The sequence below is a fragment of the Hippopotamus amphibius genome, chromosome 9, assembly GCF_030028045.1.
Source record: "Hippopotamus amphibius kiboko isolate mHipAmp2 chromosome 9, mHipAmp2.hap2, whole genome shotgun sequence".
NCBI classification, from domain to species: Eukaryota; Metazoa; Chordata; class Mammalia; order Artiodactyla; family Hippopotamidae; genus Hippopotamus; species Hippopotamus amphibius.
This window is the reverse complement of record NC_080194.1, coordinates 27,571,470-27,587,472: the sequence shown is the minus strand read 5'-3', so window position 1 is coordinate 27,587,472 and position 16,003 is coordinate 27,571,470. Positions and strand designations below refer to the sequence as shown.

The following is a 16,003-nucleotide window of genomic DNA, read 5'->3' as shown; positions in this document are numbered from 1 at the left end:
GTGGATCTGTCAGAACCCACGGAGTTTCCCCTGCCCTGAGGCTCTGCTTCCGAACCAAGGACACTTCTGCTCCCTCCCCCAAGTGGCCAGTGCTCCTATCACCACCCACCTCACACTACCCCAGGCGACTATGGGGACAGAGAAGCCAGCCACTGTCTCCCTGCTTCAGCCCACAGACTGCCTCCCTCTCCTCCTACCAGGAATGCCGGAAGACCAGGACCTGAGCAATAACCCGGAGGCTGCAGGAAAGTACTAGATGTGAAGTTTTCATGCTAACTCCTCAAAAGGCCAAAACTTTTCACCATAAAGAGGAATTGACTTTCAAAATCTTCTTTCCACTTCTTTCCACTTTGGGTGCGACTAAGAGAGGGAGGTGTCCATCCCTAAAAGGAGTCAGGTTCAAAGCAAAGGCTTTCGTTAAAAGGATCTGTTTCCTCTCCCAGACCCCATGCTCCTGCCAGGCTGGGGAGGAGGAGCAACTCAGGGAGCAGGGGAACCTAGCCAGTCAGTGGGTTTCCTCTGTCACTGGTGCTCTGGGCAGAGAAAGATGGTGGAGCCCTGGGGGCCTGCCTCAGCCAGTCTCTGAGCGCGGGGTATGACCCTCTGGACAGAGTCTGTGAGAGCCATTTCCAGGCATACCCTCTCTGAGAGGGACCACTGTAGAGTCCAGGGGGTTCTACAATAGGATGTACATGTGTTAGGGCAGGGGGGTGATAATTCCTACTAGACCAGCCAGGGCTCTGTCCAGGAGCTGACACAACAGAAGCCTCGCACAGTCTGCTCCCAGTGAGTCCTAGGCCAGCAGCCCAGGCCACATCCTTGTCTCTCTCTCCCTGGCCACAGCCCCCCCAGAGACTCGTGTGAAGCAAGAGCTTTTCCCTGAAACAAAATGAAGCCGGTCTCCACAGCACAGCCCACCATGGAGTGATGGAGACCGGCCAAGCAGGGCACAGAGGGGCTGTGAGGACCCCAGCTGGTGTTAAACCACCCCCGCCACCTAACACCTGTGCTGCAAGTTCCGTAACCTCCTCACCTACAAGATGAGAGTCATAATAGGACCTGCCCCATGAGGTTGGTATGAGGATTGTATGAGCCCATGTCTGTTAAGCCCCTAGAACAGTGCACATAGTGTGCACTAGGTGAACATTTATAAGACAAACAAGTAAATAAGGACTCAACAAAAGCAACTAACTTCTCAGTGTGACAGTGCCCCAGCGCTCAGCTTACTGCACCCCAATACCAAGCAAAATCCAACAAAGGCCTTAAAGAAAAAAAGAATTCTCAAACCTTTCCACAAACTCAAGGAGGCAATCCAGCACCAACCAGGTCCTCCCTGCCCCAAGGAGCAGCCTCAAAATGCCCAGCAAGACCAATGCACAACACGATTATTGCATCTTAAATCACTGTGCTCCTCAGACACATGGAGTTTTTGAAATAAAAAGAGTGTGCTTTGGATTCTAATTTAAATATCTATTCACAGACTAGGAAGCCAATTACTTTTCCCTCCCCCAAAGAAAGAATATCACCCGCCCAGAGTTTTAGAAACCATATGGTGCCAAACACACCAACACATCCATGCATTTTCAGGTGAGCAGGGCTGGGAGAAAGTCGAAGCAGAGGCCGACTGAGCTCTCTCCAGCTCCCACCTACACACTGGGACTTAAAAAATGTAATTATTCAAAGCCTCGGCAAACGGATGTAATTTCAGGTACCGCCAATTCTGTTTAGAAATGCATTAATGGGTACAGTGATTACAGATATTTAGCTTCACAGCATTTATGTGTCTGTTTTTCAAAAATCCTCAGGTCAAAATCTGTTGAGAAAAGAAATCTTTCCGAGCACTCTCGTGGGCAGGGAGGGGAATGATGGGCCCTCCCTGGGACCCTGACCGCTGACTTTGTGCCCCTCCTCACCCCGTCAGCTCACAGCCTCAATTTACTGCTAACTCCAGTCAACCCTCTTTCCTCGTGCACCCTCCAGCGTCGAGAGGCTCATGCCAAACGTCAAATCTACAAACCCACTCTGATTTGGTTGAGTGCAGACTCTGTGCCTGACTGTCCCCAGGGACTTGGTGAGCCGTTCACGGCACTGAGTCACCATCCTGCCCCCGCCCCATCCCCCTCAGGACCAGCTCTGGAAAGACTGCAACACCAGACGCCTCTCCGACTCACTCATCACCACAACTGTCTGCCGGGACACATTCATCCTCCCACACAGAGGACGCATTCCCATTTCTCAACTTAATTGCGGCCTGTTTGCCTGCTCTGGCTAGCAATGTCTATCACTCAGAACAACTCTTCCCCCACCCCAGCCCCTCCTCTGCTCTCAGGAGGATCTCTAAGTGGTCATGGGGTTCTGAGATGTGGAATAGCTAGCCCACCCCCCAGGCAGACACAGTTCCCATTCAGTGGTCACCCAAAAGACCAGCCACACCTCCAACCTGGGGGGCTAACGGCATCGTCTGGGCAGAGGGGAGGAGAGCGCATTCCCAACCTCCATGAAGGAAACCAGAGGCCCCAGGGAGCCTGGCTCTCCAGGATCTAACCAGGGTCACGGGTTGGGCGTTACTGACAGCTGTACCCACTGGCACTATCTCAAGGCCTTTCTCGCAGCTCCATCCAATGAATCCTGACAGACGTCCTCTCTAAGTGAAAGGGCTTACAAGGCCTAAGCACCTATTATGTGCCAAACAGCATGCTAGGAGCTCCAGGTAGGCCACCACATTTAATTCTCAAATAACACACGGGAGGAAAGTAGTGCAGCCATCAACACACAGAAGGGGAAGCTGAGGCTCTGAGATGCTTTCATTTTCGGGGTCCATAAGAACCACCCATGGAGCTTGTAATAATGCTGACTCCCAGTCCACCCCCTAGAAGTTATGCCTCAGCACAAAATACAGCTTCTACTTCGTGTCTACCCTCCTTGCTCCCTCATCAAGTGCTGTACTACAGATACCAGGGTTACTGCTTCCAAAACAAAGAGCTCAGATGCCCTGCCAGGCAGTGCAAACACCAATACTAATACCTGGGAGCCCTCTCCCTGGTGGTGGCGGTGGCGGTGGCGGTGGCGGCGGCGGCGGCGGCGGCGGGGAACGGATGGGGAAGAAATCAAAACTGCCCATTTGGAAAATGTGTCAAACACAAGTACAAGAAACCTATTCATTTTCTCTCAGGTTGGACACAGCCACACCGGGCTTCGAGGAATCATTTCTTTGATATTTAGCAACAACCATTTAGTGCCCAGCTTCCTTTTCAAGACAAGTTTCAACAAGAAAGCACAACTCTCCTTCCTGTTAGCCTGATCTCAGAAGATTTCCCCCAAGAGAACAAGCTCCTCTGATGGTGCCACATTTCACCATAGGAGGAGGCTCCCTTTGTGGGAGTGGCAATGGTTAAAGCTAGTTATTATATAGCATGTATGATTTGCCAGGCACCATTCTAAGTTGGCACTACAGTCATTGTCGCCATTTTATAGATGAAGAAACATCTGAAGACACAGAGAGGATTAAGCGACCTGCCCAAGCTGGCAGCAGAGCCAAGATTTCAACCCAGGCACTTGGCCTCCAGCATTTGTGTTTTGTAACCCCCACGCAGCACCACCCCTCAGACATAGAAATTGGGGAACCCCTAGGCAAAAATCCCCGATTACATCACCCTCCTAAAGCCCAGCTACTAGTGAAGGGTGGTATCCAGGCCCAGTTCCTACTACTCAACTCAGTGCCAGCCTCTTTAGGACACAGACAGGCATACAAATACCCTCAGTTGCAGCTCCTTCGCATTTCCTCCTCCTGCCTTGGGCTGCCCACTGCTCCCCTCCACAGCTGCCTGGCCTTCCTCACGCTCACCCTCTGAAATTCCCTAGGGCTCCCTCCTCAGCCCCAGTCACCCACACTGAAACTGCCCAGTATCCCTCTCCTCTCTTAGACTGGGCACTGCTGGACACATCACCCAGTGTGGAGACTGGCTTATAGTGGACGTTCATCAGAGTCTAGATGAACCCTGGGTCAAAAGCTATCCAGCCTCTGGTTAAATGCTCCTTCAGCAAGGTGTTATCTGTGGACATGCTTATTGCAGAGTTTATTGCATTAACCTAAAACACTGCTCTGCTTGCATGCCTCCAGGGAAGGAGACAGTCTCATATCTCATTTCACCCAAGGGGAGAAAAAACAGGAGGCTGTGCAGCCAGGGGCCCAGGCACAGGGCTGAAATGGAACCTCTGTCCCCTTCATCCCCCAAGCACACTGCCCACCTCCCTGCCCCCTCCCCCACACCGCAGTGTTCCAGGGAAGCACAGGAGGTAGCCAGCAGCCCCTGGAAGAGAATGCATGCTAACCTCAAGCTGTCAGACCTCTAGAGAGTGAGGGCTCTGCCTTGGCAGGAAAAGCCCCTGAAAAACCCTGAGAACACTCGCTGTGACGTCGGAAATGCTCTTCTGGCAGAACCTTGAAAGAGACAGCCTGGCTCTAAGCAGGCTTAGGAGGCTCATCAGCCCCTAAGCTGTGGTCAGCTGACATCTGGGGGGAGGTCGGGGGATCTACTCCCCCAGAGCAAAAGGGACCCAACCCACTGCCCTGCCTGGGAACCATCTACCCTGCCCATCACTCTTACATCCTGTGGGGGACTTCCTGAGGAAGGGCCAAGGGGGTTTCTGCCTCAGGGTCCTCAGGGAAGGTACAGAGGACCAATTTTGGGGAACAGACTGTAAAGGGAGAATTCAGGACAGAAGGAGAAGTGGTGGGAGCCAGAAGATACCTCACACCATGGTAGAAACAGTACACAAATTTGTAGCCAAAAGGACCCAGGTTCAAGCCCCAGCTCCCTCACTGATGCTCTGGCCTTGAGAAGATCTTTTAACCCTTCTCCCACCCCCTGCCTCAAATGCTTGCTTCATCTATAAAAGGAAGACAGGGGCATCCTAGGTGGCTCAGTGGTTAAGAATCCGCCTGCCAATGCAGAGGACTCGGGTTCGATCCCTGCTCCAGGAAGATCCCACATGCCGTGGAGCAACTAAAAGGAAGACAGTAAAATAATAAAAATACCTGCTTCTAAAAAGAACTTATGTGTTTTTCAACAATCAAGTACCATGGAGAATATTACTGTCGACATCTGTGGCCGAGGCAGCACCAGACAATGCCCGTCCTTCAGCAGTCAGAGCCGATAACCAGGTGGCCGCCCAGATTAAGGACCAGACATCTGTGCAGCCCTCTAAATGCCCAGAAAAGAGACAAACCAGGAGCTGTTTTCACACCTCATTACCCAAGGCTCTTGGTCCCCAGGTCCCTACAGCCTGGACAAGGTACCCGTGGCCTTGGGACAGTATAGCTATTGTTGGACAAGGTTATGTAGTATTTTTTTTAATTAACTGTTTATTTGGAAAATTTTCAAGCCTACTGAAAAGTTGCAAGATTAATACAAAGAATGTCCATATACCCCTCACCCAGACTTACCCATTGTTAACATTTTGCCCCATCTGCTCTACCGTCCACTCCCCCTGAATACACACAGGCATATTTTTGAGTTTTTTTCGTCAATTGCTTAAAGAGCAAATACTTTAAGAACATTTATTTTTTTAATTGGAATATAGTTGCTTTACAATGTTGTGTTAGTTTCTGTTGTTCAGCAAAGTGAATCAGCTATGTGTATACATATATCCCCTCTTTTTTGGATTTCCTTCCCATTTAGGTCACCACAGAGCTCTGAGTAGAGTTCTCTGTGCTGTACAGTAGGTTCTCATTAGTTTTCTCTTTTATACATAGAATACAGACATCTTAAATGTCAATCCCAATCTCCCAATCCATCCCACCCCCCAAGAACATCTTTTTAATAACCATAATGGTTCCACAGTTTTTATTGGTCCAAACCAATTCCTGAGTTGAGTCCTGCAGTTTGCTCCCAAGCCAGACAACCCCAGGTCAAGGGCACCAGACTTCTGCAGCAGCGGCTGAATACAATGAGGAGTCAGAAATCACGTAATCCCATCTGATAGCTGAATGGATGTTTGGAGGAGTAGCTCACATTTATTGGCACTTACTACAAGTCAGGCACTTGCTAGACTCCTTTTATCAATGAATTCACATATTTCTCACATTTATCCCCATTTTACTGATGAGGAAGTGACGCTTAAAGGGAGTAGGTAATCTGCCAGGGTTAGGGAGCTGTAAATGGAAGAACTGGAATCAGAATCTGATGAATCAAATTCCAGAGCCCATGCACTTATTCACTGCCTCCTTACACAGGCTACCACCACGTAAACACCCCTACACATTTCTCTGCATGATAAAGTTGCCTGTGCTTTGCTTCAAAGAAAATTGACCCTGCTGCCAGGCCAGCATCCAGATGACTGTGAGTAGGCTGGATTTAAGAGAGAAAGGTGTTCTGCCATGACTCTGTCTAGGCAAAAGATGACCTGAAGTCATGACAGCAGCTGATGTCTTCCTGGAGGCCTGTAAATCCCCCTTTGGAGTCGTACAGCCCAGAGGCACTGGAAGGCCAACAAGCGGTCTTCCCACTCTTCCCTATCACCTAAGACTGACCGGGGAATTAGTCCGAGCTGCGCCCCCATCCCCAGGGGGCGGGGAACAAGTTCATGTTTAGGAAAACACAAGCCATACACCGAACATGATGCATCCTGACAAAGTACCAATCTTAATGTAAGATGTGGGAGGGGATTTTTTAATAACTTAAACTGAGGGTAAAGCCTACATGAATTTTCTGGACAGAATCATTTTGAGGATGTTTTCTGCCACCTAGTCTTCCAGGTGAGTTGGCCTTCACCTTCCTTTCATTAGAGCTGTGGTGGAAGGTCTCAGAAGCCCTGGGCTAAGACAACATGCCCACCTTCTTCTCTGAACCCTGAAAAGGTTAAGCTAATACAGCACCCGATTTTAAAAAGTCACTTTAACCCTCTGAGCCCACATCTCTGTACTTAAAAATGCCATAATTGTGAGCCTCCAACCAGATAATATTCATGAAGCACTCCATAAACAATAAATCATTAACCCAAAACATTTCTCAGTTCAGAAAATCGAGAAGTAAATATTTTGACAGTCACTTAAAAACAACAGACAAATAAAACCATATTCCCCCATGCTTTTCCCTTTGCCAATATTTACTTAAGACACCCTGCCAGTTTGCTGAGATGCTGCTGTCTTACACTGAGCAAAAAGAATCAAACCCATGCTCTTTTTGGAAGACACAGAAAACTAGAGCAAGCGCCTCACTAAATCACCAAATAGTTCACATTATGAAGTGCTTTCTTAAATAAGCTCCTTTTCCCAAAGTCCTCAGTTTAGCAAGCCCAAAATTTACTCCCATAAATATCAAGAGAATGATACCTACACCCACCCTCTTCACACACAATGCACTGCAAATCAGGGGTCACATCCTCACCATCCACCCCCTGTCCTTTCTCTGAAAAAAAGAGCCTTAAGAAGCAACTTGCCACCATTTGTCTTAAAGAGGTTTTCCCAGATCTTTTCTAGGTTGGTTTTGAGACCGTGGCACAAATCATGGCTCTTAATCCTTCCTCCAGCTCTCTACACAACACCGCTCTTGTTCCTTTTGCACAGAATTTAACATTTCAATCTCTGAGCCAGTTTTCACCCTTGATAAAACAACCAGGAAATAAAACATAAAGTGTGGGATTATGCCAAGGCTTGCCAAGCTGAGAGAACCTTTTTTTAACCTTCAACAACAAGAGGTTTCAGAATTCCCTTCTAAATAGATGTAAGCTGCTAGTTTCCCAGAAACTCTTTGTGGAACTGTTGCTTTCTGGTTTGAAATATAGTTGCTGGGACTGCTGTTCCCAGCAACACCTCAGTGAAACAGATGACAAATACTCGAATTAACAGGCTGGCACGCTACAAGACAAATTTCAAGACCATGAAGTTCAACATTTGCCTGGGGAGGAACACGTGGCAGACAGGACAGATTTCTTCCTAGGGGTGTCCCTTGGATGATGGTTTAATTAAACCTCAAAAGGACAGCTTCCTGGGCCATCCAGTATTCACAGGCTTCTACACCTGGTACCTATGGCCAACTAGGGTCCCCACTTGGACATTCTGTCACCCCTGGTTCAGCCTTCACTCCCCAACTCCTCCTCTCTCCCTTTATTTTCAGACTGAACAATGGGTTTTAAGAATAAAAAAACCACAAACTGTAGGATATTTACCATTATTCCGGAGGAGTAATGCTTCTTTTTTTATTTATTTAGAGAGAAACACTCTCCACAGACAGGGCGAGGGCCATTTCAGAAGATGAGAAACGCTGAGGAGTAATTCTTCTGAAGGAGGCTTGAAGCCTTGTTTCCTGCCTGGTCTCCACTCCCTGCCTCCATAAGACAGGTTCTTAATTGCCAACTCCCAGCCCCCCGGAGCCCCAAGCCCTCAGTCCTGTCCACGGGGCCTGAGCATCAGCACTCTTGCCCTGTGGGGTCTCAGTGTGAGGCATGATTGTGGTGATTCAGCCTATGAGGTCAATGCACTGATGTTTGCATTTAAAACTTTACATTCCACAATATAGAAATGAATCATAAGATTTATGCTAATAACTTAAATTTTTAATTTTTTCAAACTTAGAATGACATTAAATAGCAAACAGAAATGCCATGACAAGTTGAGGGAAAGCCTACAGAAGAAAGGAAAAGTTTTGTACTTTAACACCTTTAATGGCACCTTTTTTCCGGCTTTTCAAACAAGAGACCCTGCACTTTCATTCTGCACAGCGTCCTGCAAATCAGGCTGCCAGTCCTACCCCAGGATCTGCTGACGCCCAAAGGGAAATTGGCCTTACTCCAATGGGCACCCACAAAGAGAATGGCACCTACACAGGATGGCCCTGGAAGGCTCCAAAGCAAAAACTGAGGGGGACTTAAAGCTAGAAGAGACCTTGTGCAATCAGCTGTTTCTTATCAGGACCCTGGAGCCAACTTTCAGCACACACGAAGACCTGGCAACCAGGGAGGGAGGGAGGTCTGGTCCAAAGGTCAACAGATGTCCCGTTCCCCAGACACAGAGCACAAGGTTATGAGGTGAAGAAGACAAAGAAGGCCAGGTTCCCATTTTGAGTGCTGTTCTTGACAGCAAGCAACTACATCCAAGAAGCCTGAGGTCCAGGCACCAGCCTTAATAGATGTGCTTCCTGGCTGCTCTACTTCCTTCACCTTGCCCAGTTTCCCCTACACCCCAATCTACTTCAGTAAATACCAAATGCCTACTCAGTGCCCAGTGCTAGGCTGGGCACCAAAGTCTCAGAGGAGCCAAAACCCCTCCTCTTTGCTATTCATCCTCCTTAACGACTCAGGATCTATTTGAAGCCTGCTGTGGGGAGAACCCAACCCGTAGGGTTCCGTGAAACCCTGAAGACCAGCCCGCTGTAACACTCTAGCTCCCAAGGCCTCTTCTAGAACTTTTCCTCATGGGTTTCACTTCCATTTCTTACTAATCAGATACATGCACCACCACTAGTCAGCACAGGACACCAAGGGCTGCTGCCCTTCTAAGGCACTTCAATCCCCAACAAAACAAAGCAGGGGTGTGGCCATGTGAGCTCTAGGCAGCCCCACAGGGAGAAATGGCACGTGGCACAAGGCTCCTTCAAGTATCGAACCTGGCTCTCACCCGTGATCTGGAGTAGTAGCCACCACCACTACCATGGTGACCATGAAGACCTATGGCCTAGTCCCAGCTCTAACACTACGGCCAAATCACTGAACCTTCATGAACCTAAGTTTCATCATCTACAAAACGGGATAATCCCTGATCTGCTGCTTCTAGCGCCTGTTAGAAGGATCAAATAAGAAAAGGTACCAGAGAAAGCCAACTGCTGTTGCTGCCCGAATGCCCAAGATTATATAAGATCCCAACGGTAAAATGGGCCTAGTAACAGTTCCTACCTCATCAACTTGTTGTGAGAATTAAGTCAGCTAATAGCTATCAAACAGTTCCTGGCATTTTTCAAGATCTCAGAAAGATGAAGCTATTACATAATTGCCACTACTAGTATTGCTGTTGCTGTTAATGACACTATTGTCACAATTACTAGCATAACTTGCTACCTAGCTAAGAGACTCATGGGAAAGAGAACGAGTTTTAGAGTACAAGAAGTCTTCTTAGGGGATCTCAGCATCACCTAGTCTAGAACTAGGAGAACTGGGAGTAGATTCCTTATGTGTTTTGTCCCAAGTTAATCCAAAAATGAACCAAAAGTGCAGAAATAAAAACTAAAATCCACCTGCCTTAGCTCAATGTTTTCTGCTTCAAGAAATTTTTCTCTGGAAAGTATTCAAGCATCTGCTAAATATCAGAAGCAACTGATTCACCCTGAAAACCTCACACAACTCTCTAGCCTGAGGATCCACTGGGGAAAATAAAAGCAGCTGTGCCAATGCTTTGTCCCTCTAACTGAGCTCCATTAGGGGAGGATCCAAAAAAAAAAAAAAGAAAAAACTTTGAACACTCAGAAATGCTCACAGCAAATCTAAGAAAGCAGACTGAAGCAAAACATTTTTTAGGAGAACAATTACTCCTAAACCCTTAAGTCTCTCAAGAAATTGTCATGGGAAGTAAGAAATATAATCAGCTTCCATAGGCTCACCTTTGGGTGTGGGGACACTGTCACATACTTCTTTCCCCTAGGCCTGGGAGGACTCAGCCAAGGCCCTGGAGAGTAGGGAGCCACAGCTTGCTGTAAGATGATCACCAGGGACTTGACACACAGTTACCACAGAAGACTCAGCAAAAGACAGGAAGGTTGGGAGGCTGTGACTATGGCCTAGAGTCCTACACACCCCTCACGCCCCCAGCCCAAGACTTTGCCTAGTACCTCATGGAAAAGACTGAAACTATCAGACAGGAACACCCACCTCTCCCCTCACCGACCCTATCAACCTCTTTACATCAGCTCTGGCACTCAACCCTTCCTTCCCACAATAGATGAAATGCCCCGTTCCTGTCTAAGACCAGTGAGACTTAAGCCCTTGGATGCCTTCCCTCCTACCTTCTCTGAAACACTGCTCCAGTAACTGTCCCATCTCTTTCCTGCATCATGTTTCTCCACCTCTACTGGAACATTCCCATCCAAACCAAACATGCGCTACAATCTCCCTCTAAAAAAAAAAAAAAGAACCCCCCCCCCCACCCAATGTACATCCACAGCTAGTTTATCAACTCCACTTTGTAAGAAAACCACCTGAAAGATTCACCTATACTTACAGACTCCTTTTCCTCACCCCATGTGTTTTCTTTCACCTATTCCATTTAGGATCTGACCTTTAGGCTTCTGGGACCCCTCATTCTCCTGGATTTTCTCCTATCTTCTCAGTCCTTCTCTTTTGCCTATCTCTAAATGCTGCACTGTCCCAAGGCTTAGGTCATCTTTTCTGTCTACACTCTTTTCCTAGGTGATTTCTAATCCTGTGGCTTTTAATAGCACCTATATTACCCAAATGTATATCTCCAGTCCTCTCTCCTGGGCTCAGATTCACACATCTGACTAATTGATATATTCACATCTCAATGTAACATGGCAAAACAAGATCTCATGCTCTCCCCCACTCCAAGCTCGCTCCTCCCAGCCTTCCCATCTCCATGATAAGGGCACCATCCACTCAGGTGCTCAAGCCCCTGGAACTCATCTCTGACCCTTTTCTTTCTCTCACAGACTGCAACCCAATCACCAAGCCTGAATGTGACCACTTCTCTCCATCTCCGGTGCTACCACTCTCAGTCAGGCCACCATTAACTCTTGCCTGGACTACAGCAACAGCCTCCTACTACTGTCCTTACAGTTGCCCACCTACAGCCCACTCTAGAACAGGCAGAGCAACCATTCTGAAAATCAGGTAATTCCCTAGCGGTCTAGTGGTTAGGACTCAGTGATTTCACTGCCAGGGCCAAGGTTCAATTACTGGTTGGAGAACTAAAATCCTACAAATTGTCAAAAAAAAAAAAAAAGTAAATCATTCATGTCACTTCCCTCTTAAAACCCTCCAACAATGACTTCTCACTGGCCTTAGAATAAAGTCTGAAAACTCCTTACCCTGGTTCACAAAGCCCTACATCATTCAACTCTCCTGTCTGTAACCTCTTCTCCTGCCATTTTCTCCCTTGTTCACCACATGCCAGACACACTGGGCTTTCTGCTCCTTGAACTTGAAGCTCTTTTGTGTCTCAAAGCCCTTTCACTGTCAGTTTCTCTCTTCCGGAAATGCTTGGCCACCTCAGCAACACAAGGATGGCTCTTTCTTGTCATTCAAATTTTACCATAAATGTTACCTATTCAGAAATACCAACACTAACCTCCCAATCCAACCAAACCACCCAGTTATTTACCACATGACCTTATTTTAATTTTCTGCATGATAGTTACCACTATCTGACATTATTGTTTTTTCACTTTTCTGCTTCCTCCCCTCCCCCACTAAATTGCAAGCTCCCTGAGCACCGGACCAGTGTCTGCCTCATTCACTTCTGTAGTCCCAATGCTTAGAACAATGTACGGTACACAGGAGAAATCTAATAACATCAATGGACGCAGTTATGAGCCAGGGAGGCCGGCCCACTGACCAAGAGGTCTGAGGTCCCAGCCAGCTCACCAACTCCTCTCTCAAATACAAATGTGAGGTAGGACAACAGAACCACAGCCACAGTGCTAGTGCTCATTTCTATAAATCTCATCCACCAGGTTTTCAACCATCTGCCAGAGCCCAAACCGGGAGGGAGGCTCTGGGATGTTCTGGGACCATCCGAGCTTCCTATACGCTGCTCCACTACTGACTAGCAGTGTTATAGCTGGTGAAGAAAAGAATTCTGACTCACAGTCCCCCAAAACACACCAACGTCCATCCTTTGTCTAGTTTATTCATTCAGTGAACAAACATTTACCGAGTGCCTACTCTGTGCCAGGAACTGGGGCAAAGGATCAAAAGCTGTTTCTGACCTCGTGGAGCTCACCGGCGAGCAGGCAGACGGCTGCAGAGAAACGCTGCAACCCAGGTACACGCCCAGAGGGGAAATTAAGGACTATACTAGTCTTAGCGTCGGCACGATGCCTTAACTCACTGCCCCTCGATTTCATTTCTACAGACCTAGGTCTAGGGTACCTGACGACTGGGGCAAAGCTTCTGAGCTTCTGCTGGAAAGCTACTGATTGATCAGCAGAGGCAGGAGTGAGAGTCCCGGTAAAGCACCAGCTGAAGAGTGCTGGAGGAATGTTATTGGCTGGCGGTTCCCCTCCCCCCCCACCTCTCCCCCGCAGGCCCGCGCTTTGGAGGAGTGGGGGGTGCTCCGACTCTCCACCACCACCTTGCAGAAGGCGGCCGAAAACAAAGTCCTCTAGACGAGATACCCTTCGTCTCTACCCCTCACCCCCCACGCCAGTTGCCGAACCTGGGTCGCAACTCCTACTTCTGCTCTCCCCACCCCGGGCTATCCCGGCCCCGGCACCCGCCTGGCTGCGCAGAGCCGAGGTGTGTCCGGCCCCCTCACACCAGCGCCCGAATCCCGCCCGACCGCCGCGTCTCAGGCGCAGTTTGCAGCCCCCGGGCCCGCATCGGTCAGAATACCGGCCCCCGCCCGGGTCCCCCTGCGGAGATGCGGCCCCCACCTCGCCTGCCCCTGGACCCGCCACACAGCTCTGGCACAAAAAGCCCCCACAGGAGTGCGGCCGCGGCGCCCTGCGCGCCAACTTGCCGGAGCGCGCGGGAGGAGGGGGGCGGCGGCGCGGCGGGAACCGGGTGGGACCCCGAGACGCAGGTGCGGGCGGGCGCCCCCGTCACTCACTCGATGAAGTAACTGGCGCCCTCCTCCGTGAAGCCCTCCTCCCAGCCGCGGGGCAGGTCTGCGGAAACGCGAGGAAAGTCCAGTCAAACTTGAGCCACCCGGGCGCACGCCCCCTCCTCCCCGAGCGCCCCACCCCGCGGGCCCGGTGCCCACCTGAGCGGATCATGTGGCCGGAGTTGACGGACTCCCCGGTGCGTGGGTGTAGCCAGGTCGTGCAGCGGAGCTGGTCACTGCGGGGAGAGAGGTGCACCTGTTAGCGCCGCCGCCGTTCCGGAGGCGCCCGCCCGGCCCCGCGCGCTCGCCCGGCCCCGCGCCCCAGCCCGCGGCCCCGCTTTCCCCGCGCCGCACTTGATGAAGAAGACGCGGCCGTCCCGGCACACGCCGTAGGACCAGTGCTCAGGTAAAGTGTCCCGCCCGACCGCCGCCGCCGCCATGTTCGCCGCGCACGGAGTCGCCGCGGCCGCCGCGGGGAGGGGGGGAGGGGGCGGGGGAGGAGGCGGTGCGGGCGGCGGGCCGGCGGGCTCGGCCCGCGCGGGCCCGGGCTGCGTCCACGGGCGCTCCATTGAGGCTCTGGCTCCTCGGGGCGCGGGCGCGCGGCCAGGGCCCGAGCTTGCAGAGTCCCGGCACCGCCGCGGGAGTTCGCCGCTGGCCCGGCCCGCCCCAGCGCGGTAGCCGCGGCCTTTGTCCCCGCGCCTTCCCCGCCCCCAACCCGCCGCGCGTCCCTTGGCCCCTGAGGCCGCAAGACTCCAGCGGGGTGGGGGCCGCCTTCAGGGCGCGGCGGGCCAACTCCTGAAACAGGGTGCTCCTCGAAAGCGCGGGTAAACCCCACCGGACCCCCACGGCGCAGCTCTCTCCAGGAACTGTGCTACTTTCTGAACCACGTGAACCTCAACAGGTTACTTCCATATTCCGGGCCTCGTTTCTTCCTCTGTAAAATAGTAATACTACGTGGGGTTGTTCTGTGGGTTAAATGAAATCACAGTGGTGTAAAGTGCTTAACTGGACCCTGGTGCTCTGTTAATCCCAGGTCAGACATGATTTCGTTTTCCCAAGTTTGCAGCTGGAATATGAAGCAGGAGGGTGCAGGTCCTCCCCCGACACACCAGACACATAGCCCTGAAGTTGCAAGGATCACAGGTCTCTGCCTACATTTCTTGTCAAGTGACAGAGAAGTGCTGAGAAGGAAAGACCCTCCAGCCTCTAGTAGGGGCTCTGGAAGCTTCTTTGCATGGCTGGAGCCTTCTCATACTCAGGTCTTTGCTCTCATCTCAGCTCCTGCGGGATCCCTCCCCTGACCTTACTGTCTAAAGGAGACCCTTAACCCTTCTCCACTCACTGTTCCTTTACTTCCGTGCACTTAGCTGACATTCTTTTTTATTTTCCCCCCTCCCCCTGCCGCGCCAGGCAGCATGTGGGATCTTCCCTGACCAGAGACTGAACATGTGCCGCCTGCACTGAGAGAGCAGAGTCTTAACCACTGGACCAGCAAGGAAGTCCTCTTATTTGTGTGTTTGTTTATTGCCTTTTTTGTTGTACATTATCCCACACACACCAGTAAAATATCTGCTGGATGAGAGGAGGGGCCTCGGTCTGTCTCACTCACTTCCGTATCCCCAGTGCCTGGAACAGTGCCTGAGTCATGTATATAGCAATAAAAGCTGATAGAGTACATGAAACACATTCCACCCTGACACCCCTGCACACTGAGCATGGACAGAGAGGAGACTGAGCTCTGGGAGATGTCAGGCCCGGCCTTTGAGGGACATAAGCTGTAGTTGGGGGGATGAAGTTCACGTGAAAGTAAGATTCTAGGCTAGATTCAGAAAGTCACCCCAGACAGATGGAATTCGGCTGGACCCTGAAGGACTGGTCAGTTTTGATAGGAAGATAGCACCCCAGAGGGGAGGGATGGGAGAGCAAACATGGATTGTGGGAAGGGTATGAGATGCTGAGGAGACCGTAAAGGTGTCCCTCCTTAGGAACAGAGAGTAATGTTGGAGAAGAAGGCCCATATGAGTTAAAAAGAGGAAGTTGGTGTGATTGTGGAGGACCTTGAACACCTGTCTGAGAGGGCCTCCTGCCCTTGAGGAGGCTCTTGAGCAAATGTCTTTGTTGTTAAACATTAATTTAAAAGAATGCATTAAATGGGCAAAGGATATGAACACACAGATCACAGAAAAGTAATACTTTTAATGCTTTTAAACAAATGAAAAAAAAATTCAACAC

At 50.3% G+C, this 16,003-nt stretch overlaps 1 protein-coding gene across 7 annotated transcripts in view; it reads right to left on the bottom strand.

Annotated features, from left to right (window-relative positions):
- Positions 1-14,211, bottom strand: part of PLEKHA7 (pleckstrin homology domain containing A7) — a 208,820-nt gene extending 194,609 nt beyond the window's left edge. For all 7 annotated transcript variants that reach the window (XM_057750068.1, XM_057750073.1, XM_057750072.1 and 4 more), the window contains exons 1-3: positions 14,126-14,211; positions 13,931-14,007; positions 13,778-13,835 (exon numbers count right to left, since the gene is read on the bottom strand). In XM_057750068.1, coding sequence (XP_057606051.1) covers positions 13,778-13,835; positions 13,931-14,007; positions 14,126-14,211 — 221 coding nt within the window. The remainder of the gene's footprint in view (positions 1-13,777; positions 13,836-13,930; positions 14,008-14,125) is intronic.
- Between the last annotated feature and the right edge of the window lie 1,792 nt (positions 14,212-16,003).